The sequence below is a fragment of the Peromyscus maniculatus genome, chromosome 11, assembly GCF_049852395.1.
Source record: "Peromyscus maniculatus bairdii isolate BWxNUB_F1_BW_parent chromosome 11, HU_Pman_BW_mat_3.1, whole genome shotgun sequence".
In the NCBI taxonomy this organism is placed as follows: Eukaryota; Metazoa; Chordata; class Mammalia; order Rodentia; family Cricetidae; genus Peromyscus; species Peromyscus maniculatus.
This window is the reverse complement of record NC_134862.1, coordinates 38,162,836-38,189,085: the sequence shown is the minus strand read 5'-3', so window position 1 is coordinate 38,189,085 and position 26,250 is coordinate 38,162,836. Positions and strand designations below refer to the sequence as shown.

The 26,250-nt window shown below is 41.9% G+C and overlaps 1 protein-coding gene across 1 annotated transcript in view; it reads left to right on the top strand.

Annotated features, from left to right (window-relative positions):
• Nucleotides 1–10,413: 10,413 nt before the first annotated feature.
• Dars1 (aspartyl-tRNA synthetase 1) overlaps nt 10,414–26,250 on the top strand; it is a 51,161-nt gene continuing 35,324 nt past the window's right edge. Inside the window, exons 1-4 of the mRNA XM_042258054.2 lie at nt 10,414–10,851; nt 12,667–12,724; nt 15,231–15,323; nt 21,238–21,340. Coding sequence (XP_042113988.1) covers nt 10,786–10,851; nt 12,667–12,724; nt 15,231–15,323; nt 21,238–21,340 — 320 coding nt within the window. The 5' untranslated portion in view covers nt 10,414–10,785. The remainder of the gene's footprint in view (nt 10,852–12,666; nt 12,725–15,230; nt 15,324–21,237; nt 21,341–26,250) is intronic.

Genomic DNA, 26,250 nt, shown 5'->3' with positions numbered 1-26,250 from the left:
CCTGTCCTGACTTCTTTCAATGATGAGCAGCAATGTGGAAGTGTAAGCCAAATAAAACCTTTCCTCCCCAAATTGCTTTGGGTCATGGTGTTTTGTCCAATAGAAACCCTAACTAAGATAAGTTGTTTTCAGGGACTGGGATATTGCTGTGATAGGCCAAACCATGTTTTTGTTTGGAGGAATAGGGACTGTGGAACTGTGAACTAGAAAAACAATTGAACACATTAAGTGGGGCTGACTGGGCCATCCTAATAGAATCATGGAAGACAGTGATGCTGACAGTAATTTGAACTGTGGGGCCTTGGCTCAAAAGGTTTCAGGGGAGAAAATTGATTTTTTTTTTTTTGATGTGTGACCTAAAGATCATACTTGTGATATTTTGGCAAAGAATCTGGATATTTTCTGCCTTTGTCCATAAAATCTGCCTGAGGCAAATTGAGAAGTTTTGAATTAACAGCACTGGCAGAGGAGATTTCCAGACAGCCTAGTACTAGTTATGTTGCTTGGTTATTAGTGGCCACACTTACGCAGATCTATAATGAAAAGGGAGCAAACTGAGCAAGGAAAAATACGAAACATACGGTTTTAGGAGAAAAGGGGGCACCTGGAAGTTTAATGGAGCTAAGTCCTGTGTTCAAGAGGATAAACAGGTTAAAGAAAACAATGATGCTAAATGGAATAAAAAGAGTGGTGGCCTCAGGGCAAGACCTCACCCAGACAAGCTGACAATTTATAAAAAGGAATTCAAGAAAAAGTTGGGGCAAGGCACAGTGGGTTAACACTTGCACTCAGGAGGCAGACACAGGAGGCTCGCTGAGTTCAAGGCCAGCCTGGTCTACAGATCGAGTTCCATGCCAGCCAAGCAGAGGCAGTGAAAGAAAAGAGAAAGCTGGTGAAAGTGTGTACTTGAACGAGGGTGCCATGTCTCCCAGCAGAACTTGGCAGCTTCAGCCACATGGTCCTGCTTTCAGAGTAAAGAATACAAGAACGGGTTTATGGAATCTTCCTCTAAGACTAAGGAAAGCCACCAAGGCCGGGTGTGTGGCAGGGGTGTCCCCACATAGAGGCCCAGAGAGGCCATTGCATGAAGCTGTGATGGTGAAACCTTGATGGTCTTGGAGACCCCAAGATGCTGGAGATGCCAGGGCCATGGGATACTAGCCAAGGAAAGCTGCAGGCAGGATGTGCAACCAACCCAAGGGAGAGAAATGTGTTGAAGTCAACAAAGCTGAAGGGAGTTGGTGTCTTGGTTAGGATTTCTATTGCTGCAAAGAGACACAATGACCACAGCAGCTCTGATAAAGGAAAGCATTTAATTGAGGTGGTGGCTTACAGTTTCAGAGGTTCAGTCCATTATCATCATGGCAGGGAGCATGGCAGTGCACAGGTGTGGGAGTCTGTCAGAGTCCAGCTCCAACCTACTCCCACCTTTCAAGGGGTTTTTGGGTGGAGGAGAGAGGAATGAGGAAATGTTAGGTAGAAAAATAGAAAGAAAAGTCCGGCGGTAGGTGCACACAACTTTGATCCCAGCACTCGAGAAGCAGAGGCAGGCAGATCTGAGTTTAAGGCCAACCTGGTCTACAGAGGGAGTTCTAGGATAGTCAGAGCTACACAGAGAAACCAAGTCTCAAAAAAAAAGAAAGAGAGAGAGAGAGAGAGAGAGGGAGGGAGGGAGGGAGGGAGGGAGGGAGGGAGGAAGGAAGGAAGGAAGGAAGGAAGGAAGGAAGGAAGGAAGGAAGGAAGGAAGGAAGGAAGGAAGGAAGGAAGAGACAATAAGACAGAGACACAGGATAGCTTCAGGAGGGCCCTGGGTCGATACCCAGTAGCCCAGAGCTTTATTCAAAGGGGCTTTTTATAATATGCCCTTGCAAGATCAAAGCACACTATACAGCCAAGTGTAGACCCTTCCAAATACCTGGAAACCACAGCCCAGGCCAAATCCCATTATGCAGCCCTACTGGATAAAGCAAGCTCAGATTCTCAGACCTTGAGTAAGGTCTCACTGGGAAGCCTCTGTGGGCCACCACACACAGGCAGACATGGTGCTGGAGAAGGAGCTGCTACATATTGATATGCAGACAACAGGAAGTAGACTGTGTCACTGGAAGTAGCTTGAGCATAGGAGAACTCAAAGCCCACCCAAAAGTGACACACTTTCTCCAACAAGGCCATAACCACTTCAACAAGGCCACACTTCCTAATAGTTCTACTCACATTGGGAGCCATTTTCTTTCAAAACATCACATTCTACTCCCTGGCCCCCAAAGGCTTACAGCCATATCATAATGCAAAAATGCATTCAGTTCAACTCCAAAAGTCCACATAGTCTGTGGGAGGCCAGCTCCAAATTTTTCCCCAGGGTACTCTTGAGGAGAGAGGGATAGAAACATTAGATAGAAATATGGTGGGAAGAGAGACAGATAGAAATACAGGATAGCCTTGAGAGGACCTGGATCATAATCCTCTGGCCCCTTCTGTCTCTTCTAAAGGGCTTTTTATAGGAATGCCAAGGGGAGGCACAAAAGACCTCCCCCTAGCACAGCCAAGTGTAGACCCTTCCAATCACCTGGTAACCATACATATGGTCAAGCAGTCCTCTAATGCAGCCCTGCTGGGTAAAGTAACCTCAGATCTCACTAGGGAACCTCTGTGGGCCCCACAATAGTCTATATAACAGTTTCAAACCTACTTAAAAGTCTAAAGTTAAAAGTTTTTTTCTGAGATTCATACTATCTCTTAACTGTAATTCCCTGTAAAATCAAAATCAAGAAGCAGATCAAATACTTCCAACATATAATGGCACAAGATATACATTGCTGTTCCAAGAGGTAGGGGAGGGAGCGTAGTGAGGAAATACTGGACCAAAGCGTGACCAAAAAATACGTGGGCAAACTCCAGACTCTGCACCTCCATGTGTGATGTCAAAGCGCTCTTCAGATCTCTGACTCCTTTCAGCTTTGTGGATTGCAGCACACTTCTCTCTCTTGAGCTGATTCCATTCCATTTGCAGCTTTCCTAGGCAGGCATCCCATGGCTCTGGCATCTCCAACATGGGGTTTCCAAAGCAATCCAGACTTCAAGTTCACAGCTTTACACAAAAGCCTCTCTAGGCCTCCATTCAAGGACACCCCTGACACATGCCTGGCCTCAGCAGCTTTCCTTAGTCATGGAGGCAAATTCTATAACCCCTTTCTTCTGTCCTTGACTCTAAAGCCAGAACCATGTGGCCAAAGCTGCCAAGTTCTTCTGCTTGCTGGGGCTGGAACATGGGCCCCCTTGTTTAATTACAATGTCATCAGCTTTCTGTTTTCCATGGCTTCTTTAACTGCTTGAGCTTGGCTGTTCTTGAACTCACTGTGTAGACCAGGCTGGGCTCAAACTCAGAGATCTGCTCTTGTATAGTATTAGAAGGGATCATGATGTATGGGTTGGGGATTTAGCTCAGTGGTAGAGTGCTTGCCTAGCAAGCGCAAGGCCCTGGGTTCGAGCCTCAGCTCAAAAAAAATATTAGAAGGACCAGCCTTGATATTACACATCTCAGGGTCTCAGGAGAGAAACTATGAACAGTGAGGATTATTTTCAGGAAAATAGAGTCTCAGCACACTGAGCTCTTTAGTCCACTTGCTTTAATTCCTCTGGCATAAAATCCCATTTACACAGCTTCAGTTCTGTTCTATACTTATCTACTGCTCCCTCTAAGTTCTATCTTAATTTTCTCATCTTAATTCTGCCTCATCTAGGTCCTTTTCATCTTGTTCTTACCCAGCTAGTACTTCCCCATCTGACTCTTCCTCATCTTCCATCTTATCCACACATACTCTCTGGTCAAAATCCTCCTTATTTCTCTCCGTTCTCTGTCTCTAAGTTCTCCACATTCCTAAGTCTCCCAGGAATCCAGTTATAAACTCAAACCACAGCAATCCCCTGGTTGAGCAAGGTCACCAGGCTTGAATTCTACGAGGTCACAAAGGCAGGTAAGAATTTTCCTCAAGCAGTGACCACCAGACTTTGTTTTACAATCCAAAATGGAAGTGGTAAAAGAAAGAGAAGGTCAATTGAGTGCTAATGACCGGTTAGTATATCCCAAAGGGGATCTATGTGCTCAGTCTACATTCCTAGAAGTGGTTAGGTAAGAAGTTAGGGGTCTATTAGTAAGGTTGTATAAGAAAGGAGGGTCTCGGGTTTGCTGAGCACTTGGAATTTCGGTGCAGGTAATGGGTTTTCCTCCCAAAGTTTGGATTGCCCTGGGAAGGCCACAGTTTCAGCTCATGGCAGCTGAAGGAGCCTTGAGCCCATGAGGCTATGAGATGAAGCTCTCTAGCCTGGTCCGGGACTGGTTACGGAAGGCTACAGACTGCAAAGCACAGTGGTGGCTGAAATCGGAGCTTTCAGAGAGACTTGCTTGAACTGAAGAGTGTTGGTTGTGGGACTTCTATCTGGAACTGTTTGCCTCAGAGCCATGACAATTCTGACAGACTTAAGGGCAGCTGACAAGCCAGGCCCTAACTATGAGCGCTCAAAGGAACTTTTAGAAATGGTACCAGAACTCTTTTTAAACTTTTGAACTTAAAAATAAAATTGATAGTAATGATTTCATTTAAAAAAAAAAAAGAAAAGAAAAGAAAAGAAAAGAGGATCTCACTCTAAATTGCACAAGAAACAAAGCTATCTGCCTGACCTAGGAGACAGGTGTTGTTTCATTCGGCCTTGGATGCTTGATAGGCATTTTAGATAAATACACTGTTAGGTGTTCTTGGAAGCACACAAGAAAATCATTTTAGGAACCAGCATATATACTAGCTAAAGTATCACCAAGACTTCTTAAGCCATGGCTTGACCTTTGGAGAAGTCCTTGACTTTTCCAAGTATTCGCTTTTGTGATAGTAGCTCAATTCCATTACATTTTCCTGCGGCTTGCAGCAATCTGCCAGCCTCTGCCTTTCCAGTGCTGGAATTAAATTGTGCCCCACCATACCCAGCTCTAAGCTTTTCTTTAGTTCCTTATCAAAAGTTGGAAATTTGGCTGGGTGGGTTCTTGCCCTGAGTTCACCACTCCCTTTATTCCATTTCTTAATCCATTTATCTCCTTGAACACAGGACTTAGCTCTATTCCACTTCCTGAGGCTCTTTTTCTCCTTAAATTTTACATTTTGTAATTTATCCTGCTCAGCTTGTTCCTTTTCATTATAAATCTTCCTTAGAGTTACCACTAATAACCACACAACAAAGTCTATACTTGGCTGTTTTTTGAGATTTCCTTTGCCAACAGAATTAATCCAAAACTCTTCACTTTAGCCTCAGGCAGACTCTTCAGACAAGGACAAAAAGCAGCCACATTCTTCACCAAAATATCACAAGACCAGTTGCTAGGCCACATAGTAACATTCTTCTCTGAAATCTCTTGATTCCCACAGTTCCTGAAATCACATTCCGCACCATTGTCTTCCATGTTCCTACTAGTATGGACCATTAAGCAGCACTTAAAGCATTCCATTGCTTTCCTAACCCGAAGTCCATATTACTCCAAACAAAAATATGGTCAGGCCTATCACAGCAATACCCCAGTCCCTGGTACCAACTTGTTGTAGAATATAATTTTAAGGTATGTTATGTTTGTTTATGTTGTATTTGTTTAACTCCGTGAAGCTGTGTTACTGTGCCTGTCTAAAACACCTGATGACTAATAGAGAGCTGAATGGCCAATAGTGAGGCAGGAGAAAGGATAGGTGGGCCTGGCAGGCAGAAAGAATAAATAGAAGGAGAAATCTGGGAGAAGAAAAAAGAAGGAGTGAGAGAGGAAAGAAGAGGATGCCAGGGGCCAGCCACACAGCTACCCAGCTACCCAGCCAGCCATGGAGTAAGAGTAAAAGTAAAATATACAAAAAGTAAGGGGGGAAAAAAGCTGAGAGGCAAAAGGTAGATGGGATAATTTTAAGGTAATTTTAAGGTAAGCTGGCTAGAAATAAGCCAAGTTAAGGCCAGGCATTATCTAAGTAAGAATAAGCCTCCATGTATGTTTATTTGGGAGCTGGGTGGCATGGGGGGCATTTACCCACCAACCCCACAACTCCCCAGAGTTTTCTTGAGTGCAAGCAGCAGGAAATATTAGATAGAAGGATTTATTACGGAGAATATTGCGGAGATAAACAGATAGAAAATAAAGGATCGCCTCGAGAGGGCCTGGAACCTTTTCCAATGGCCCGACTGTCTCTGCCCCGGGGTATTTCTAGAGATGCCAAGGGGTGGAGCAAAAGACCTCCTCCCCCAGCACAGCCAAGTGCAGACCATCTCAGACACCTGCACTCAGGCCTGTGGTCGTAATCATCCTCTATGTGGACCTGCTGGGTAAAGCCACGAGGAACCTGAAAATGGGCTCCCACAGTGGCAGGACCCCAAAAGAGCAAAAACATCCCAACAACACCAACTTCTGTCTTATTTAAGGTTTTTATTGCTGTGAAGAGACACTATGACCACAGCAACTCTTGTAAGGAAAATTTAATTGGGGTGGCTCACTTAATAGTTTCAGAGGTTCAATCCATTATTATCATCATGGCAGGTAGCATGCTGGCATGCTGGCAGACACAGTGCTGGCGAAGTAGCTGAGAATCTTACATCTTGCAGGCAACAGGAAGTTGACTGAGACACTGTGTGGTATCCTGAGCATAGGAAACCTCAAAGCCTGCCCCCATAGTGACACACTTCCTCCAATAAGGCCACACCCACTCCAACAAAGCCACCCCTCCCAATAGTGCCACTTGCTTTGGGGGCCATTTTCTTTCAAACCACCACAATTGGAGATCTAAAGAGTGCTTTGCCATCAGACATGGAGATGCAGAGTTTGGAGTTTGCCCAGCTGGTTTTTAGTCTTGCTTTGGTCATTTCGTCATTATGCTCCCTTTTCTCCCTTTTGGAATGGTCAAGTATATCCTGTGCCATTGGCTATTCAAAGTACGTGATCTGCTTTTTTATTTTGATTTTACAGGGAATTACAGTTAAGAGATTACTATGAGTCTCTGAAGAGACTTTGAACTTTTAAGCAATGTTGAGAGTGTTATAGACTATGGGACTTTTAAAGTTGGACTGAATATAGTTTTTCATTATGACATGGCTACATGCCTTTGGGGGCCAGGGAGTGGAATTTGAATGAAAATGGCCCCATAGACTCATAGGAAGTGGCATTATTGGAAGTGTGGCCTTGTTGAAAGAAGTACCACTTGGGGGTGGGGGTGAGGTTTCAGATCTTCAAGCCAGCCCCAACGTTACTCTCTCTTCATGCTGCCTGACGATCGATCCAAATCTAGAACTCTCAGCTCCTTCTCCAGCACCATGTCTGCCTGCGTGCCACCATGTCCTGCCATGATGATAATGCACTAAATCTCTGAACTGTAAGCTAGCCCCAACTAAATATTTTCCTTTATAAGAGTTGCTGTGGTCATGGTGTCTCTTCACAGGAATAAACTCCTAAGACAAGGAGTTATCAGTAAAAGCATTGAAAGCAATCTCTATAGGATTTTCAGATGTAATTTCAAGTAATACCCATGGTATCTTCAAAAACATCTTAAAGGAGATCTTTAGGATATTGTTATCTATATATCCAAAGTAACATGCTTATGCTACCAGCCAATTATTATCAGTGTAGAATAATCAACCTGCATTTTATTTAGTAGAACAGTGATTTCTGTAGGCTCTTTACTAGTAAGTTATATTTAAAAATGTGTCCTTCCCATCATTATCCAGTTTATAATTTTTTGTAAATAAGGAGTTACCAATCCTTGCAGAGAATTATGACATGCATAAATTTCTATAATACCATTACCTTGTTGATATATAATTCCAGTAGGTAGTGAGGAGGAAGGAAGGATAAGTAATTGATGATAAATTAAGGGCTTAATTCTACAAGCTACCACTTTAGCAGCAGCATTATTTCATAAACTAATAACTTGTTCTGCTTCCAGTGTTACATTTCTTGTAGAGTTTAATTGAGAGTCTCAGGGAAAAAAAGCTTAAAGAGGGAGTCAAATTCTTAGTAGTGAGAGGCAGATAAGAATGTACCCAACTGATATGACCCCAGATTTCTTGTAATCCCCGTAGTATTCATGTTCTAATTTCCTCCTGTTATAAGGACACTGGATTTAGGCTCTGCCTTCGTTAGGGTTTCTATTCTTATGTTTAAACACCATGACCAGAAAAGCAAGCTTGGGAGGAAAGAGTTTGTTTGTTTTATGCTTCCACATTGCTGTTCATCATCGATGGGAGTCAGGGCAAGAAATCAAACAGGGCATGAACCTGGAGGGAGGAACTGATGCAGAGACCATGGAGGAGTCCTGCCTGTTTTCTTATAGAACCCAGGACCACCTGCCCAGGGATGGAACCACTCACCATGGGCTGGCTCCTCCTTCTCAATCACTAATTAAGAAAATGACTTACAGCCAGATCTTATGGAGGCAGCTTCTCAACTGAAGTTCCCTCCTTTCAGATAACTCTAGTTTTGTGTGTCAAGTTGACATAGGACTAGCCAGCACAGGCTTACACCAGTGACCTTATTTTAACCTAGTTACCTCTTTTAAGATCCCATCTCCTAATTCAGTTATACTCTGGGTTAGGATTTCAAAATATAGATGCTTAGGGGTAAAGGGGGCAACAGTTCAGCCCTTTGTGTCAGTGAATCCTGGCACTGGAGAGACTTCAGGAGTATAGCATGCGGCTGCTGATGTGGCAAATGCTTTTCTTCTGTCACCACGAGGAGAGAAAGCAAGGACGTGTATTATGAGAAATAAGTTCAGGGTCCCAAAGAAAGAGACCACCATTCCAACGGAAGAATCTGGACAAGGCCAACTTTACTCTTGATCAGAGGGTGTGCTCTGAGGAGCACACATCCCGAGACAGGAAGTCCATTTGGTTTTTATTTTAACTCAGCTGTGTCTTTTCCCCCATTGGCTGGGGTCCCGCCTCACAATCCTTTCTGTTGGCTAGTCTGAGAAGAATTGGCCCACAGGAAATGAGGGCGGAAGGGGGGAGAGGGTCACTGCCCCAAGAAGAAAAGGGTCACTGCTCCAGGCCAGCAAAGTCCTAGAGCAGAGCATGGGGACTTTGTGTAAACAAAGGTTTTACTTGGTGGGGAGGATTAAAACACTTTCATAAGTCTTACAGGGAGGGGGAGATAAAAAGATTTGAATTCCTTGTCCTAAACACAAGTTGTATAGTATTTGATAGAAAAGTCATAGTTGATATTTCTTACACATTTTTACATCATTACTCCAAAGTTATGACCTTAATGAGAATACCAAAGGGGCCATAGTAAGAAGTATGTGGTAAAAGGACAACAAACAAAAGAATTATCTTATGAAACCTTGTGGACACATTGAAATATGAAATCCCTACACTAGCAAAATGACAACAGACAGGATTTATATTCAGACTTCTGTCAATCAGTTCATACATTAGTACTAAGCCTGAGGGAATTAATACTTCTTTTAAAAAAAAAAATGAAGAAAATTCTGTGTTGGAATCCCAAGTATAATGGGATGTATTATTGATCATAAATATTCAATATCATTCCCTAAGGAATGAATAAATTCACCGGGTGGTAGTGGCACACGCCTTCAATACCAGCACTAGGGAGGCAGAGTCAGTGGATCTCTGTGAGTTCGAGGCCAGCCTGGTCTCCAAAGCAAGTTCCAGGAAAGGCGCAAAGCTACAGAGAAATCCTGTCTCGAAAAACCATAAATAAATGAATGAATGAATGAATGATAAACAAATAAATAATAAATGAGTGAGTGAGTGAGTGAATGAATGAATTCTTCTGTTTAAAGCAAACAGGAGCAGACAATTAAAATGGTTCTCTTCTAGGTAGTAAGCATGCACCGAGATGGAAGATCAGCCTTGGCAAGCCAGCCAGCTACCGGGAACCCAGCACCCCGCGCTCCCACAGAGGGGCAGCTTGCCCAGAGCCCGCCTCCGACCCAAGGGGCATGCCTCCACCGGGCAGTGAGGGCATTAACGTCCAAAAGCGGAGATTCGGGCCTGAACTTGGAGAGATGATTTGATCAATTGTCTGTGATCAAAAGAGCGTGCCACAGCCGGGCGGTGGTGGTGCACGCCTTTCATCCCAGCACTCGGGACGCAGAGGCAGGCGGATCTCAGTGAGTTCGAGGCCAGCCTGGGCTACAGATCGAGATCCAGGACAGGCACCAAAACTACACCGTCACAAAAAGCCAAAAGGGAAAAAAGAAAAAAGAGCGTGATACAGTGATGCTCCGTCTTAAAACAAACGAAGCCCATCACGGCGCTTCATGCCCTTAATCCCAGCACTCAGGGAGCAGAGGCAGGAGGATCTCTGTGAGTTCCAGGCCAACCAGCACTACCCAGACCCTGTCAAAAAAGAAAAAAAGAAAAGAAAAGAAAGAAAGGGGCTGTTTGGGGAGCACGAGGAAGACAATTAACAGGAATGCACTTAGACCAAGAAGACAGCTCAAGCGGCGCCCCGGGGAAGACGGCGCGGAGCCAATCCCGCGAGACCACACCCAAGTCTCGGCAACTCCCGCTAGCGCGCCTGTGGGCGGGGCAGGGGGAGGAACCGGCGGCGGCGGCGGTGGCCCGCGAGATCGCCGCGGTGGCTCTCGCGATATCTTCCGCAGCCGGGGCTGCACGCGGCGTCCTGCGTGCTTCGAGCCAGGGCCGGGAGGGCAAGCCGGTGCGGGCGGGAGACGCTCTCTCGCCGGCCGTACTTCCGGAAGCCTGCGTGCGAGGGAGGGTGGTACCCACTCCCCAAGTCCAGTGTCCCCGATGCCCAGCGCCAACGCCAGCCGCAAGGGTCAGGAGAAGCCGCGGGAGATCGTGGAGGCGGCGGAAGTGGGTTTCCTTCTGCCCCGGGGCCGGGGAGGGAGTGGGGCGAGCGGGACGCTCCCGTCCTCACTTTACCTGCGGGCCGCGCCGCGTGGGCTGTCGCCGCCGAGGACCCACGGGGTCACCCCGGCCGCGCGGCCCGAGCAGCCTGGGACTGTGTTTCTTGGGAACCGTGGCCTAGGAGAAGCGTGTTCCGGGGGGAAGGGGGGTGGCGCCCAGTGTGAACCGGAAGTCGCCGCAGCGGGGCTCACACGAGCCTGCCCCAAGTTAGCACGTCCTGCACGTAACACACCACGCCAGTCCCCGGACATTTTTTGATAAAGCACTGCTAATCGATATCCTCTCAGCCCTCCTAATGTTCTGGCCAGTAATGACAGCCCTCTGCCAAACTGGCTGCCAGTGTGCCTTAATGACTTTTCCTTGGGACAGCTGTGAACACATGTTAATTCCCGTTCTCAGTGACCTGGTGAAGTAGGTAATGCAGTTCACAGAGATAACCCTCAGTGGTCCTTTAGCACTGTCCAGAAATCAAAAGTTAGAAACCGTCCTTCAAGTTAGGTGTATTGTAATACTTAAGCCTTAATCTTGGGCTCTCCTAATTTTTTGGCGGAGGAATTCAGCATTTGTGGTAACCACATCATTACTCAGAATATTAAGTTAATATTTAATTCTGCTGAAATGTGAATACTAAATGGAAGAGATAACGCTTTCCCCCTCCTTTGGTCACACATTCCCTCCTATTATGATATCAGGTTTCATTATATGACTGTCTTTCTACTGTTCCCCAGGTGTTGTTTCTCCTTAAATATATGTATTTTAATAATATTCAAAAAGTAATTGCTTGGTAAAACCCAAAACATGTTTTATTTCGGTGTAGTTAAAAAGAAAACAAACACTTTCTCATATTGAGAGAATTCCAACAAGACAATTCAAAAGACAGAAACTGTTCCAGACAGATCTTTCAAAACTACCTTGCAAAAATCTAAGGAAGTTATTTTTGTGTGTTGGTGTATCTAATCGTATACATTATCAGTGCACCCTTGTAAGTAGTATAGGTATGAAATATAATATATTGTGATAGAATTCTCCAACTGTGTAAGTGGAAGGAACTTAAGATCATTTTAGAGGTGAGATTAAATGAAAGACCACATATCTATTTCATAAGTGTAGTTCATAGCCAGAACTCAGGCCTCCTGTTCCTGACTTTAACATGGAATTTGATAACACTGCCATAGTCCTTAGTCTTGTAACCTGTTGTTAGGAGGCTAGTTTCTGAAAATAGGAAGCAGGTGAATTTCCTGATGATGTTTTACAAATGCAGAGTTGTAGTTAGCGTATATTCAGCAGCTCTAGTTTCTCAGAACTGAACATCTGGTACTCAGAAACCTTACCTAAAGCACTGGTTCTCTTTGAACATCTCTTCCTGTAATAGGAAGTTAATAAAACTGTAGCACTTCATCCTACTCCCTTCGCGGGGGAAATTTATATCTCTCCTTTGAAGTAGATTAATCTCCCTTTTGAAAAGGGTAATTAAGATGCATTTTATGCATGTGTAAATTATACCAGACTGCTATTATGCTTGATATAGTCATGCATATATGTATATACATATAATAAATACAAAACCAGAAACTGGGTGCTTTTCTGTTTGCAGTAAGCACATACACAAGTAAACAAATTTCCATATTTTAAAATGGCTGATTTTAAATTAATGAAATGTTTTTGAAAATTAATGCAAATTTATTTGTAGTTCTAGGTGCTTATATTAATGTGTTTAAGTTAAAGTCATACTGCAAAAAATCCTTTTTTTTCCCCCCCTAGGATTATGCTAAAGAGAGATATGGGATATCCTCTATGATACAGTCCCAAGAAAAACCAGGTTAGTATCTTCCTTCTAATTCTAGAACACTTCATGAAGTTTAAAATAGGATCGACTAAGGCATTCCTCCAAAGGAATGACTTTGAAAGTTTAATTGTCACTCACAACCCAGTAAATATTACCACACTCTATTAACATTGTCAGCTTGAAGTCCTAATTGGGAAAGAACTTATTTTTCTTTTCTTTTCTTTTTTTTTGTTTTTGTTTTTGTTTTTTCAAGACAGGGTTTCTCTGTGTAGCTTTGGAGCCTGTCCTGGAACTCGCTCTATAGCCCGCCTGGATCTGCCTCCCAAGTGCTGGTATTAAAGGTGTGCTGCACCACCACCACCACCACCACCACCACCACCACCCGGGCTTCTTTTCTAGTTTTTATTTTTTGAGACAAGAGTCTTGTGTATAGGTATACCCAGGCTGGCCTTGAACTCTGAGTGTAGCTGAGAAGGACCTTTAACTTCTGGCCCTCCTCTCTATACCTCTGAGTGCTGATTTAGCCAGAGTTCACTACTCCCAACCAGATCTTGGCATTTTCAAATCTGTTTTAATTTTCCCACCCCCACCCCAGACAGTTTCTCTGTGTAGTCCTGGCTGTCCTGGAACTCTCTTTGTAGACCAGGCTGGCCTCAAACAGAGATCCGCCTGCCCCTGCCTCTTAAGTGCTAGGATTAAAGGTGTGCACCACCACCACCACCACCACCACCACCACCACCACCACCACCACCACCTCTTGGCCAAATCTACCTTTTAAAACCTTAGGCTGTTTGTCTTCTACCTTTCACGGTGTGTCTTTCCTGGTTTGCACAGTGGATGCATAAGTTGGCTTGGTACATGGTCTATTAGAATATTCCTCCTTTGTGCCCTTTGCTTTTGACCTTGTGAACCATAGTGTTCTGCAAACCACATTTTCTACAGCTGTATCTTTGCCTTATGAGACTATTTAGATGAAGTAGATAGCATACATTTATAATTTGATTTTTAGAACATACTATTACTCTTTATTGTTGTTTTTACTTAATACCTAAACTTTTATCTAATCAAATTAGTACATATTTAAAACAATAAGAATGATTTTTGTGGCCAGGTGATGGTGGCGGCATACTCCTTTAATCCCAGAACCTGGGAAGTAGAGGCAGGCAGATATCTGAGTTCAAGGCCAGCCTAGTCTAAGAGCGAGTTCCAAGACAGCCAGGGTTACACAGAGAAACCCTGTCTCGAAAAACCAAAAAAAAGGGAATGATTTCTGAATGTTATTTCATAGTGCTCTCTCTACATAATAGTGGCTTTGTAACTTTTCCTATTTGGGGGACTCTGGATGGATGTACTATTTTGGTTAATGTTAGGGTGCGTAATGGTTAGAGCTTATCTACTGCCAGTAGGTTCCTATACTAAGTATAGGAAAAAAATATGAGATGCATCAAGTACAATTGGATTAAAGCAGTGGTTCTCAACCTTCCTAATCCTGCGGCCTTTAATACAGTTCCTCATGTTGTGGTGACCCCCAGCCATAACATTTTTGTTGCTAATTCATAATTGTTATTTTGTATTGTTATGAATCATAATGTAAATATGTGAAATGCAGGATAATCTGACCCCTGTGAAAGACTCGTCCAGCTCCCAGAGGGTTGGAGACCCACAGGTTGAGAACCAATGAATTAGAGACTTAAGCACCGTCAGTATTTGTTTCTCAGTCCCCGCTTCCTTTATCACTGCCTCATTCTCTCCTGTGAACCCAGGCTAGCAGGAAAGGCCTAACTGCAGCCCGGGGCCTGCACTACCTGAGGCAGGGACTTTGAAGAGACTTTTCCCAGCGTTTACCTATTCTAATCAGTGTTTCCCTAGATTGCTCATAGTCCTGGGGAATGACATTACGTGATTATCCATGCCTGTCAGGGAATCCTGTGGCTAGTCTATTTAGAACATATGGCCATTTTCACAGCATGTACACAGATCATCCTGTTAGCTTTGGCCCAGGCAGGTGAGGATACATTATATTTGGCCATTTAAAGGCATTGAAATGTTGAACAGATTTACAGTGCGAAGCTTTTTTAACTTCAGTATAGACGGAATTAGAAGGAGGACAGTTAAGAGCCTGTGGCTGTAGTTGAGTCAGGAGACAGGCGTAGCTTGGTTTAAGGTAGTGGCGTGGTGGTAGTGAAGATAGTAGAGAATTGTGTTTAGGAAATGCAGTTCACAATGGGGGCATACTGCATAGAGAAAAATGACTAAAGAACATTAGGAAAGTGACAATACCAAGTTTTTGTTGTTGTTGTTTTGTTTTGTTTTTTGAGACAGGATTTCTCTGTGTAGCTTTGCTCCTTTCCTGGGACTCACTTGGTAGCCCAGGCTGGCCTCGAACTCACAGAGGTCTGCCTGGCTCTGCCTTCCAAGTGCTGGGATTAAAGGCGTGCGCCACCACCGCCCAAGCCTATACCAAGTTTTTAAGCTGTCGATCGGGCAGATAATTTTGACTAAATCTGAATTTTAAAAATGACTTTACTGTGTATTACAGATAGAGTTTTGGTTCGAGTTAAAGACTTAACAGTACAAAAGGCTGATGATGTTGTTTGGGTCCGTGCAAGAGTTCATACAAGCAGAGCAAAAGGTAAGATTGGCTCAGTGGTTATAGCTCTTTTGCTAAGTATCCAACTTTAAAAAAAAAAATCTTAGTGTGTGTGATTGTTTTGCTTGCACGTATGTCTGTATGTGGGTATGTATATGTATGAGTGCAGGTGCCTACAGAGTCCCGACAAGGGCGTTGTGTCTCCTGGGGCTTGAGTTGCAGGTGTTTGTGAGCTGCCTAATGTTGGTGCTGGGAACAGAACATGGGTCCTGGGAATGGAACATGAGTCCTGTGAAAAAGCAGTAGATACTCTTAACTGCTAATCCATCTGTCTCGCTCTTGTTCATATATTATGTTCTTATAGTTGTAATTATTTAGATTAAAAAAAAAATATGTTGGAGGGAGAAAGCCAAATGTAATAGCTTTAGCTGGGCAACTGTGACATAGGCCTTTAATCCTGCACTCCAGGAGGCAGAGGCAGGCAGATCTCTGAGTTCAAGGCCAGCCTGGCCTTCAGAGTGAGTTCCAAGACAGTTGGAGTTACACAGAGAAACCCTGTCTTGGAACAAAATGAAGAGCTTTGTTGCACTAGTTGTATTTTGAACCATATGAGTGCTCCTTTCCCTTTTGGACAGTGCTAACTAAAAATGCAGCAGAAACATTAGGGTTGTTTAAATCTCAAGTTTTATGGAATAATGGCCTTGACCTACTCTTTAACATTTTCTAAAAATATTAGTGACATATTTGTTACAACTTTGTTTGTAATTTCCTGCTTTTCAAATTTAATCATGACTACACGTGTGTGAAGTAGGCAGAATAGACATTGCTAATTCACAAGGAGGAAACTAAGATTCTGAAGGATAAAGCTGCTTACCCAGCCTCATAGTGATTGGTAGAATATGAACAGAATTCTAAAAGCTAAGACGTCTTTGTATCTTTAGAAAAGCTTATTTAAAGTGTTCCATGTTACAACATTTTTAAAAATAGTGTTTTAAAGTATCTTATTACAGATTAATATGCCTATTATTTAAAAATTTTTGATATTCTATACTCATGCCTCATAAAGAGTAATTAATGGTAGTCTGTCTATATCAAATTCTTAAATAAGTGAATATTGATGTTGGACTTTGAGAAGTGTACTGATAGTTTTAAATTTCTGAGTAATGTTGATCTGTCTTGGTGAAAGTTTGGGCCATTTGTTCTACCAACAGACAACCACATTGTAATTTACTGTCTTTTTCCCATTGAACTGAGAACCTACTGTTTGGTTTTCTCTCTTTTTTAATTAAATTCTTAGAGTTTTATTTTATTGTGTGTATTTGTGTGGTATGTGCACGTGGGTACCGATTACAAGTGTGAGCTATTGTGTCTACCTCAGCACTTCCTTCTTCTTTTTCTTTTTTGGTTTGTTTTTTGTTTTGTTTGTTTCTTTGTAGTCAGGGTCTCTCCTTGTAGTCCTGGCGTCCTGGAGTGCTTACTTAGCTCCGCTGGCCTTCTGTGCACCACTATACCTGGCTCTCTTCTCGTCTAAGATTATTTTATTAAACTGCCTGGCACGAGTGCTGGAAACTGAGCTCTATTCTTCTGAAAGAACAAATGCTCTCAGCTGCTGAGCCATCTGTCCAGCCCCGCACTTTATTTTGCTAATGGAAAGATAGAATGAATGTGTACCCATATAAGCCGGCACCACGACTTCAGACCTATTCTACCCCCCTTTAAAAATCTCTTCCATGTCTCTTAGTTTTGTTTTGTTGTTTGTTTGGGGTTTTGTAGTTATTGTTTTGTGGAGGTTTCTTTTATTTTTAATTATGTGTTTTGGGGAGCAGGTGCCCTTGGAGACCAGAGGCAGTAGATCCCTAGTACAGAGTTACATTTACTTGTGAGTTGCCACATATGGATGCTGGGAATGGGACTCAGGTTCTCTCAGGACACATTCTTTTTTTCCCCCTTCGGTTTTTCTTTCTTTCCTTCCTTCCTTCCTTCCTTCCTTCCTTCCTTCCTTCCTTCCTTCCTTCCTTCCTTCCTTCCTTCCTTCCTTCCTTCCTTCCTTCCTTCCTTCCTTCTTTCTTGACAGGGTTTCTCTTTGTAGCTTTGTGCCTTTCCTGGAACTCACTCTGTAGCCCAGGCTGGCCTTGAACTTTGAACTCACTCAGCACACATTCTTAACCGCTGAGCAGTCTCTCTAGTTTCTCTATTCAGCTTTTAAACACATGAGTAAAGCTGAGAGTGGTGCTGCACATCTGTGATCGTAGTAGAGACTCCAGTTTGAGGCCAGCCTGGGCATGTAGGCTGTCTCCAAAAAAAAGTTTGAAATGAAACATCATATTGAAATTGTTTTAAGATAAACCTGATTTTTTTCTTTTATACTGTATAACAGTGTTTAGTTTTATATCATTTACAATATTTTTAAGATTTCTTTTCTATGTATGTATTTGTGCAAGTTCCTGTTCACCCCTGACAAACCAGAAGAAGGCATCAGGTGCTCCTCTCTACCACTGTTCTTAGAGTAGGCTCTCACACCGCTCAGCTGGGCTAGAAGCTACCACACCTTCTGTCTACAATAGTCTTAATTTGTTCTTTTCATTATAAAAATAGTAGCTTATTTAACATACTCAAATAATATGGAATTAAGTGAGAAATAAGTAGAAAATCAACCATAATATTTCAAACTGATTTTCATGAGCCTGAGTGTGAAACGTTTGTTTGAGTCAACAGTTTTATAATATTCAGTTTTATAACCTACTCTTTCATCTTGCCATATCTGTGCATATAAGTATTCACTGAGTGATTTATTGTGTTTTGTTTATGGTACTGGGGCTCAAACCCATGTGTGGGTACACACACACACACACACACACACACACACACACACACACACACAAAACCAACTACTGTTGTTTTTTTAACTTTATGCAGAAGGATAGTATGTGCTATTCCTGGCTTTCTTGCTATGTGTATGGCAGAGCCTTACAGAATGCTGAACTAAGCAAATCATAGCCCTCAGTGTCACCACCAGAGCCAAAGAAAGAACAGTTGTGTTTGTTAGCACATGGCAAAAACTTGGTCTCATAATTCTGGTGAGGGTGGTTTGAGTGGACCGTTCTGTGCCAAGACACCAGTACAGGCTTTCTGTTGTAGGTTGTCAGAATCCTTCCAAGCAGACTATTTTTAAAACTGTAGTATTTAGAAACACTAACAGAGAAAACTTGGAGACTATAGCACTGGAGTTGCATGTAGACATGTATTAATCAAGCCTACAGAGTGAGTAGTATCAGCTTTCATTCTTCTGTGTGAATAGTAATGTTATGAATGTCTTTGTCATTATGACTTTTTCCATATTTAATTTCTTTAACATACCCTAAGAAATGTATTCATTGAGCCAGGTGTGGTGGCGAATGCCTTTAGTCATGGCACTTGGGAGGCAGAGGCAGGCCGATCTCTGTGAATTCAAGGCCAACCAGGGCTACATAGTGAGACCCTTTCTCACCAAAGGAAAATATATGTATATATGACTGGACAATGTTTTTAAGCTTTTTTTTTTTTAAAGTACAGGATATGTTTGATAGCTACAGTTTTCATTCTTTTTTTTAAAGAATTTTAACTAAAATAGAATTTCATCATCCCCATTGCCAGACCATCCTTCATTAGTATTGGTCAAATTTGCTTTTAGCCATTTATAGTGGGGTTCTTTGTACTTAATTCTACTGAGCATCAAGTATTCTTTTTTTTTAAATTTGCTCATTTGAGAAGTAAATAATGTATTGCTATCATTTGCTTCAACTTCTGTAACTCTCATAACATCTTGTTCCTTATATTTATTTTATTTTATTTTTTCTTTCATGTTACCTGTTTTGAATTATTGCCTGATTTTTGGTGGGGCGCAGGATTCACTGTTCTTATCTCATAAATCTTTAAGAACTTTATATATTAACCCTGTTAAGTGTTGTTCAGGTCCCCTAGAACTGGAATTTTATATATATAATTTTGAGCTGCCATATGGGTGGTGGTGCTCAAACTTGTATGCTTTGGAAAAGCAGCTAGTGCCCATAACTGCTGAGCCATCTCTCCAGCCCCTGTTGTATCATTTTAAAAGGTAGTTCTTCCTTTGTTGTATAATTTAGTTCTCGGTCCCATTGTTGACTGCTTTTCTTCTTGGAGCATGCTCTACCAGTGAGGTTCTTTGTAGAAGTGATAGGATATGATCCTTGCCCTTCAGATTTCAAAGTCTTGCCAGGTGATGGTGGCCCATACCTTTAGTCCCAGACCCATCCCTGGTCCACAGAGCGAGTTCCAGGACAGCCAGGGCTGCACAGAGAAACCCTGTCTCAGAAAATCTGTCCAACCAAACATTAGGTAGAGGGTTACTCCTAAGTGCTGACCCTTTGTGTGCCCTCCAGACTCATTTGTGCAGGGTCTCTGTGCTGCTTTAGAGCTCTCTGTTTTATTGCTGAGTAGCTCTGTAGTGCAGGGGGCACTGAGCTGCTTCTGTCTGAACTACTACAGCAGCAAAAATGCTGTTTCCTCTCAAACCTGCACTGGCTTATGGTTATATAAGCACGCCACCTTCCATTTCTTACTGCATTGTGTTCTAAGTGGGACAAGATCCAGCTGAGGGTTCTGTATACTTAAATGTCATTTTGATCAGGTGCAAGATTAGATGGTAATTTTTATCATCCAGTACCTTAAAATGCCTTTGAATTTGTTTAGTTTTAACTTATATCTGAGTCATACTGTAAAACAGGAGGAGAAAGTAGTGTCCTTTTTTCATGATGAAAATCTGTCAATTATGTGACTGCAGAGTCAATAAATGATATCTCTTTTGACACTTTGCTTGCAACCTGCCTTTTTTAATTTTAAATTTTTTATTTATTTTTGTTTTGTAGTTATGTAGACCAGGTTGGCCTCAAATTCACAGAGAGCTACCTGCCTCTGCCTCCAGCGTGCTAGGATCAAAGGCATGTACCACTATGCCTAGCTAACCTGTCTTTAAAATTCATGATTGTACTGTGGTGCACATTTTAAAATACTGTGTGTTGAAAATAATAGCTATCTGCCCCCCCCTTTTGTGCAAGGCTAATTCTTAATATAAAAGAATAAAAAAATAGGCTCATGATGTTTCATAAAACAGTCTGATGAGAAAAGTGGTCTTGGAAAGATAAATTCATTTTTATAAGGAAATGGTTTTCTAGAATTTGATCAGAGACTTAAAATGATCTGCTTTGGAGGAAGAGGGATGGATGGCAAGGATGTGTAAGTAATATTTTTCAGGTTAAGAATAAGAAATGGCAGCTCTCTATGAAAGAAAGGGAAGCAAGAGACCCACGATATGTGAAAATAAAACTGGTTATAGGACTTTTAAAAAATGGATTTTACTGACAGAAGTAAAAGGGCTGGAAGTTTGAAAAAGTGTGACTTTTGGCAGAGGACAAGGGACTGGGAAAATGGAATGTCAAAGGACCTAGCCTGTTAGTCTGGGTGCTCTTTAAAATGTCCTTTGGTGGGAAGAACTCTGTAGCTGGACCACCCCCAAAGAGCACTTGTACTCTGACTAGTAAACACTTCATTAGCACCTTAGTGACTGCGTGATTGAAGCTGTCTGGTAGTTAGTTCACTGTCTTTGTCATTAGAATGTAGAAGCTATTGGTTGAGTGGTGAAAGTCATCTGAAACAACTTGTAATTTGTTTACTGTTAGAAAATAACCTTGTAGATTTATGTATCTCTACCTGTGAAATCGGTGATTTACCTGTGTTCTCAAACCTGTCGGATGCATTTTTTATTACTCGTAGGAGCTAGTGGTAAAGCTTGTCAGATAAGTGTGGAAGCTGATAGATAACACACACATACACCTGATGAGTATATACATTTTGACCTAATTTCAAAGTAGAGAAACTTTTTCCTTTGTAAAACCTGAAGTAATATGTTCCTAGTGTACCATATTCTTTGTGTCTCCTGCAGGGAAGCAGTGCTTCTTAGTCCTGAGGCAGCAGCAGTTTAACGTCCAGGCTCTGGTGGCGGTGGGAGACCACGCAAGCAAGCAGATGGTTAAATTTGCTGCCAAGTAAGTAAGCAATTATATCCTGTTGTCAGAATAAACAATGGTGGGAACCAAGACTCCCAGGGGTTTGGACCATTTTCATACATTAACATCAATGCTTCGTTTGTTTAAAAATGTAGTTATTTAAATTGTCAGTTCAGTGTTGCTTGAATACATTAAACTTACAAAAGAGAAAATATGGAGCACAGGCTTGTGATTCATTTGGAACTGCTGAAGCTGCACTCTTCACAGACAAGTCACATTACTTTCAAGTAGAGCAACAAAAAGCCTGGCATCCTCAACAGGGCACAGCAACTTGATTTTGTTGTGTTTGTCGAGCTTCGTTTCCTCCCTTCCCCCTCCCCTTTGAGATCTGCATAATGAGCAACAAGTCTTCTAACTGAATAATAAAGAACATAAAATAAGACAGTGCACTTTTGCAGATGCTTTTCCCCCAAAGGAAGGCAGACATGGATTAATAATGTTACAACTTTAACTTTGACACCAAAGAGTAAAGGGGGAAGAAAACTTGCTTTTTCCCCAGCTGCAAAGGTATTGCTGTCTAGCCCAGAGCTCTACAGAAGCACATTGTTTTGTTGTTTGGCTTGCAAGAAGCAGGACATTGAGATAGGAAAGAAGGGTGGTGATGAGAGTTTTGTTTGTGGTTCATGATGTGGTTGTTTTATTAGCTATTTTTCTTAATTTAGTGTTGTGATAATGATTAAAGACGACCTGGGGAAATGGATGGATGGTCTACATTTTAAGTAATAAGAGTATTCCATAGATGTAGGTGTTTTTTAAAATAAGTTAAAATCTAAAGCAAATACTGTGATTTTCTATTGATTATTTTGAAATCTTTGTTCTTTAGATGCAGGCTTTTTGCTGTTGTTTTGTTTTTTCAAGACAGGGTTTCTCTGTGTAGTTCTGGCTGTCCTGGAATTCACATTGTAGACCAGGCTGGCCTCGAACTCACAGGGATCCACCTGGCTCTGCCTCCCGAGTGCTGGGATTAAAGGTGTGCACCACCACTGCCCGGTGCTTTTTAAATTCTTTAAATTTTATTTTTGTTTATGTGTGTGAGTGTTTTGCTTACATATATGTATGTACAACACATGTGCCTGGTGCAAAGAGGCCAGAAGAGGGCATCAAATCCTCTGAAACTGGAATTACAGATGGTTATGAGCAGCCATGTGTGGGTTCTGGGAACTAAACCTGGGCCCTCTGCAAGAATAGCAAGTGCTCTTAACCACTGAGCCATCTCCAATCTCTAGATGCATGTCTTCAAAGACGTTAGTATAGATGGAATCATGAATTCTAGAATTAGAAAGAAACTAACAAATGATCTAATGTAAGATCTGAATTTGTGTTGGAGTCTCCTTGGCCCCAAGACGGGAAGTGCTCAGCAACTGGATTTGATTTAGAGGTTTACTTAGGTCAGTTTTATTATGTATTTATGTTTAAAAATTTCAGCACCATGAATTTCATAACTCAATGGTAACTTTAGTAGTTTAGTCTTATAAGTGTGGTAGCCCTACCTCTTCCTTGGTCTTAGACAGCTGTCAGAGACCCACTCTGGTCTTCTGGTCATAGACTGAGTGTGCTTGTGAAATACTTTCTCCACCCAGCATCTGAAGGTCAGTGTGTGTCCACACCTACATAAGTGTCTCTGGTCCCTATTGATAAGCTGTATCTACATAGAAAACCTTCTGTACAAAAGGAAAAAGATGGCCATGGGAATCACAGATGTCCATGCCAAAATATATTTAATACTAATTTTAATACTTAAAATACTAGGTAAACATCAACCTCAAACAAAAAGATCTATGGATTTTTGTGTTTTGTATATTATTTAGTTCTGGGGAACTAATAAGCTGATGGTTTTACATAGCACATGCTTCTTCTATTAGGTTATTATAACTTCAGTGTTATATTCCTAAAGAAAATATTGTAGTTGGAAGGTCTTCTGAAAATCCCATTAATCTTTAACATTCACTAAGGAGCCTCCTACTGATTGTGGGCAGTCAGTGTCTGTAATATCTAACATATTCCATAAAAAAGTACTCAGGTTGTTTGGATCTTTCAAGAATTCCTGGGAATTAAATAACACCAATTGATCTGTCAGCCAAAACTAACTAGCTGATAGAAGTACTTACAAATAGTCTCCCAAACGGATGCAATCCACCAATGTCCTCTTATGTATAAATTAAAGAAAGGTCAGGCCTCCATGCAGAAGCAGTAGTCAAGAATGATTTTTCTTAGGCTGGCCAGTTGATAAAGTACTTGTAGAATACCTGAGTTCAGGGCTGGAGAGATGGCTCAGTGGTTAAAAGCACTGACTGCTCTTACAGAGGACCTGGGTTCAATTCCAGCATCCACATGGCAGCTCATAACTGTCTCACTCCAGTTCCAGAGGAGCTGGCACCTTCACACAGATGTACATGAAGGCAAAACACCAATGCACATGAAATAAAAAACAAAACAAAACAAAAACAAAAACCAAAAACCTGAGTTCAGTCTACAGAAACCACTGAAAAATCCAGGCATGGTGGTGTAGACAGGAGGATCCCTGGGGCTTACTGATCAACCGACCTACTGTACTAGACAAGATCCAGGGCAATGAGAGACTGTTTCTCAAAACAATGGTAAATGATTTTTCAAGAATGATACCCATGGTTGTCCTCTGACCACCGTGGGCATTCACCTACTCACAAATACAAGAAATGAATTTTCTCTTAAACAGAAGAATATAGATAATTCTGTAGTCATAGTTTATGAAGTAGGACTCGATCAAGATCTAAATGGCATTCATATTGAACAGATAAGCTGTAAAAGTGAATTTTTTTAAAAGCATGTTTATTATTTAGTGTGTTAAAAATTGGACTTTATACAGTTAGCAATGTGTGGGAAAGGGAAGCTATTGCAAATTATAAAACCTTTTGTTATATGCAAGTGATGGAGCCAGTTTTATACAATAGTCTTAACACATGGTACTTAGATTATAATTGTATAACTTTGGCACTAATATACTAAAGAATTAAGCCAGAGCAATTAATAGTAGGTATATTGATGGTTTTGGTTACCTTGTGAGAAATGAAGGTTCTTGTGACTAAGACTCATGGTGATTACTGATGAGTTGGAATTGTCCGGGCTACTTGATAAGACAATTTTCTTAAGAACATTGGTGCATACTCCAAATTAGTTATAACACTGGTTTGATGTCTCTGTCTGTCTCTCTTTAACAAAGAAAATACAAGATTGAAATACGGAGTGTTTTGACCAAGCTTCTGTCTCTTCCCTTGTATCATCTGTATCAGCTTGCCTCTTTATGATGTTAGCTCAGAGCCCTCCACCGCATAGGTCTGCTTGTTAGACACTGCCCCCGAGTTAGTGAGAGTCCAATTAGAGGAGAAACTTTTTTTTTTTTTTTTTTCGAGACAGGGTTTCTCTGTGTAGCTTTGCGCCTTTCCTGGAGCTCACTTGGTAGCCCAGGCTGGACTCGAACTCACAGAGATCCGCCTGGCTCTGCCTCCCGAGTGCTGGGATTAAAGGCGTGCGCCACCAACGCCCGGCTGAGGAGAAACTTTTAAAGGAGAATTCATTGGGCTAGGCATGGTGACACACACCTTTAATCCCAGAACTCAGGAGGCAGAGGCAGGGAAATCCCATTCTGAGTTCAAGGCCAGCCTGGTCTACACAGTAAGTTGTAGGCCAGCCAGAGCTACACAGTGAGACCCTGTCTCCCAAAAAATACAATTAAAACACATGTATGTATAAAATTATGCAGTAAATGTGATGGTTAGTCCTTGACATAGAATAACTAGGAAATACGTGAAGCACATCTCTAGTCTGTGAGGTGTTTCTAGAAAAGATTGGCTAGGGGGAGACAGCCTCCTGGACTAGGAACCTTGCTGAATGAAAGTGGGGAGTTGTGGGTGGGGCACAGCACAGGCTTCCTTTCTCCAGGCTTCCGAGAAGTGAGCTGCTCTACAACTCCCTGCGTGATAGCCTGAAATGCTGAAACCCACAGCAAAATAAACCCTACCTCCTTTAAGTTGCATGTGTCAAAGATTTGTCACATAAGGAAAAAGAAAGAAAACTATTCCAAAGGAGGAACTTAAAGGTTTTCTTGATGAGTTGCTACTAATGAGTCTGTCTCTTTTACAAAGTGCTGAGTGCTTTTCCAAGGAATCACCCCATTATTTAAAAGCATGCTGTAAAAACTGCAAAGACATTTACTTTTTCTGAATAATTTCAGTAATAAGAAATTTAATAGTTGTAAACATGAAGCCTTAATGTTATCAGATAGAGCTAACAATCCCACATACTTTTGATGAGACTTTGGCCTTTTTTTCTCCTTATAAACATGTCTCACGGCAGTATATTTTATAATTCCTCTCACTGCCATTATGAAGAATGAGCTGCAAAATCACCCAATGAAGCAGCTGTGTGGGGAAATGCGACTACAGACTTAGTATGTAAAGGAACGGGTTTGCCTTCTGCTAAACTTCAGAAAGGCATGAGCGTCTGCTGCCTGGCTGGTTCTACTGCTCACTGAATTGGCTAACAGGTATTTGTCACATAGCTCTATAAGCTAAAACTTCCTAAATTCTTCTATCTACCCCATAGAGAAAGTGCTCCTGAGACACTCAGATATGAGTGTCCTTTTAAATTACATTTTTCTAAAGTAGTGCTTAAGACATTGTCAGTTCTGCTATTGTGTGACATACACATCCCTAAAAATCCCTCTGCTATGTGAAGTTGTGCAATAAAAATTACAGTTGATGGATAACTGAGAAACTTAATGGCACATTTTTAAAGGGCAAGAATTTTACTTTTTAAAGGTAGGTTGAACAATTTCACAAATGTTGGGTGGTCAGTAAATACACAAATGGTAAGCGTGGCACTTTTCTTTGAAAAATTATCTGTAGTTTGCT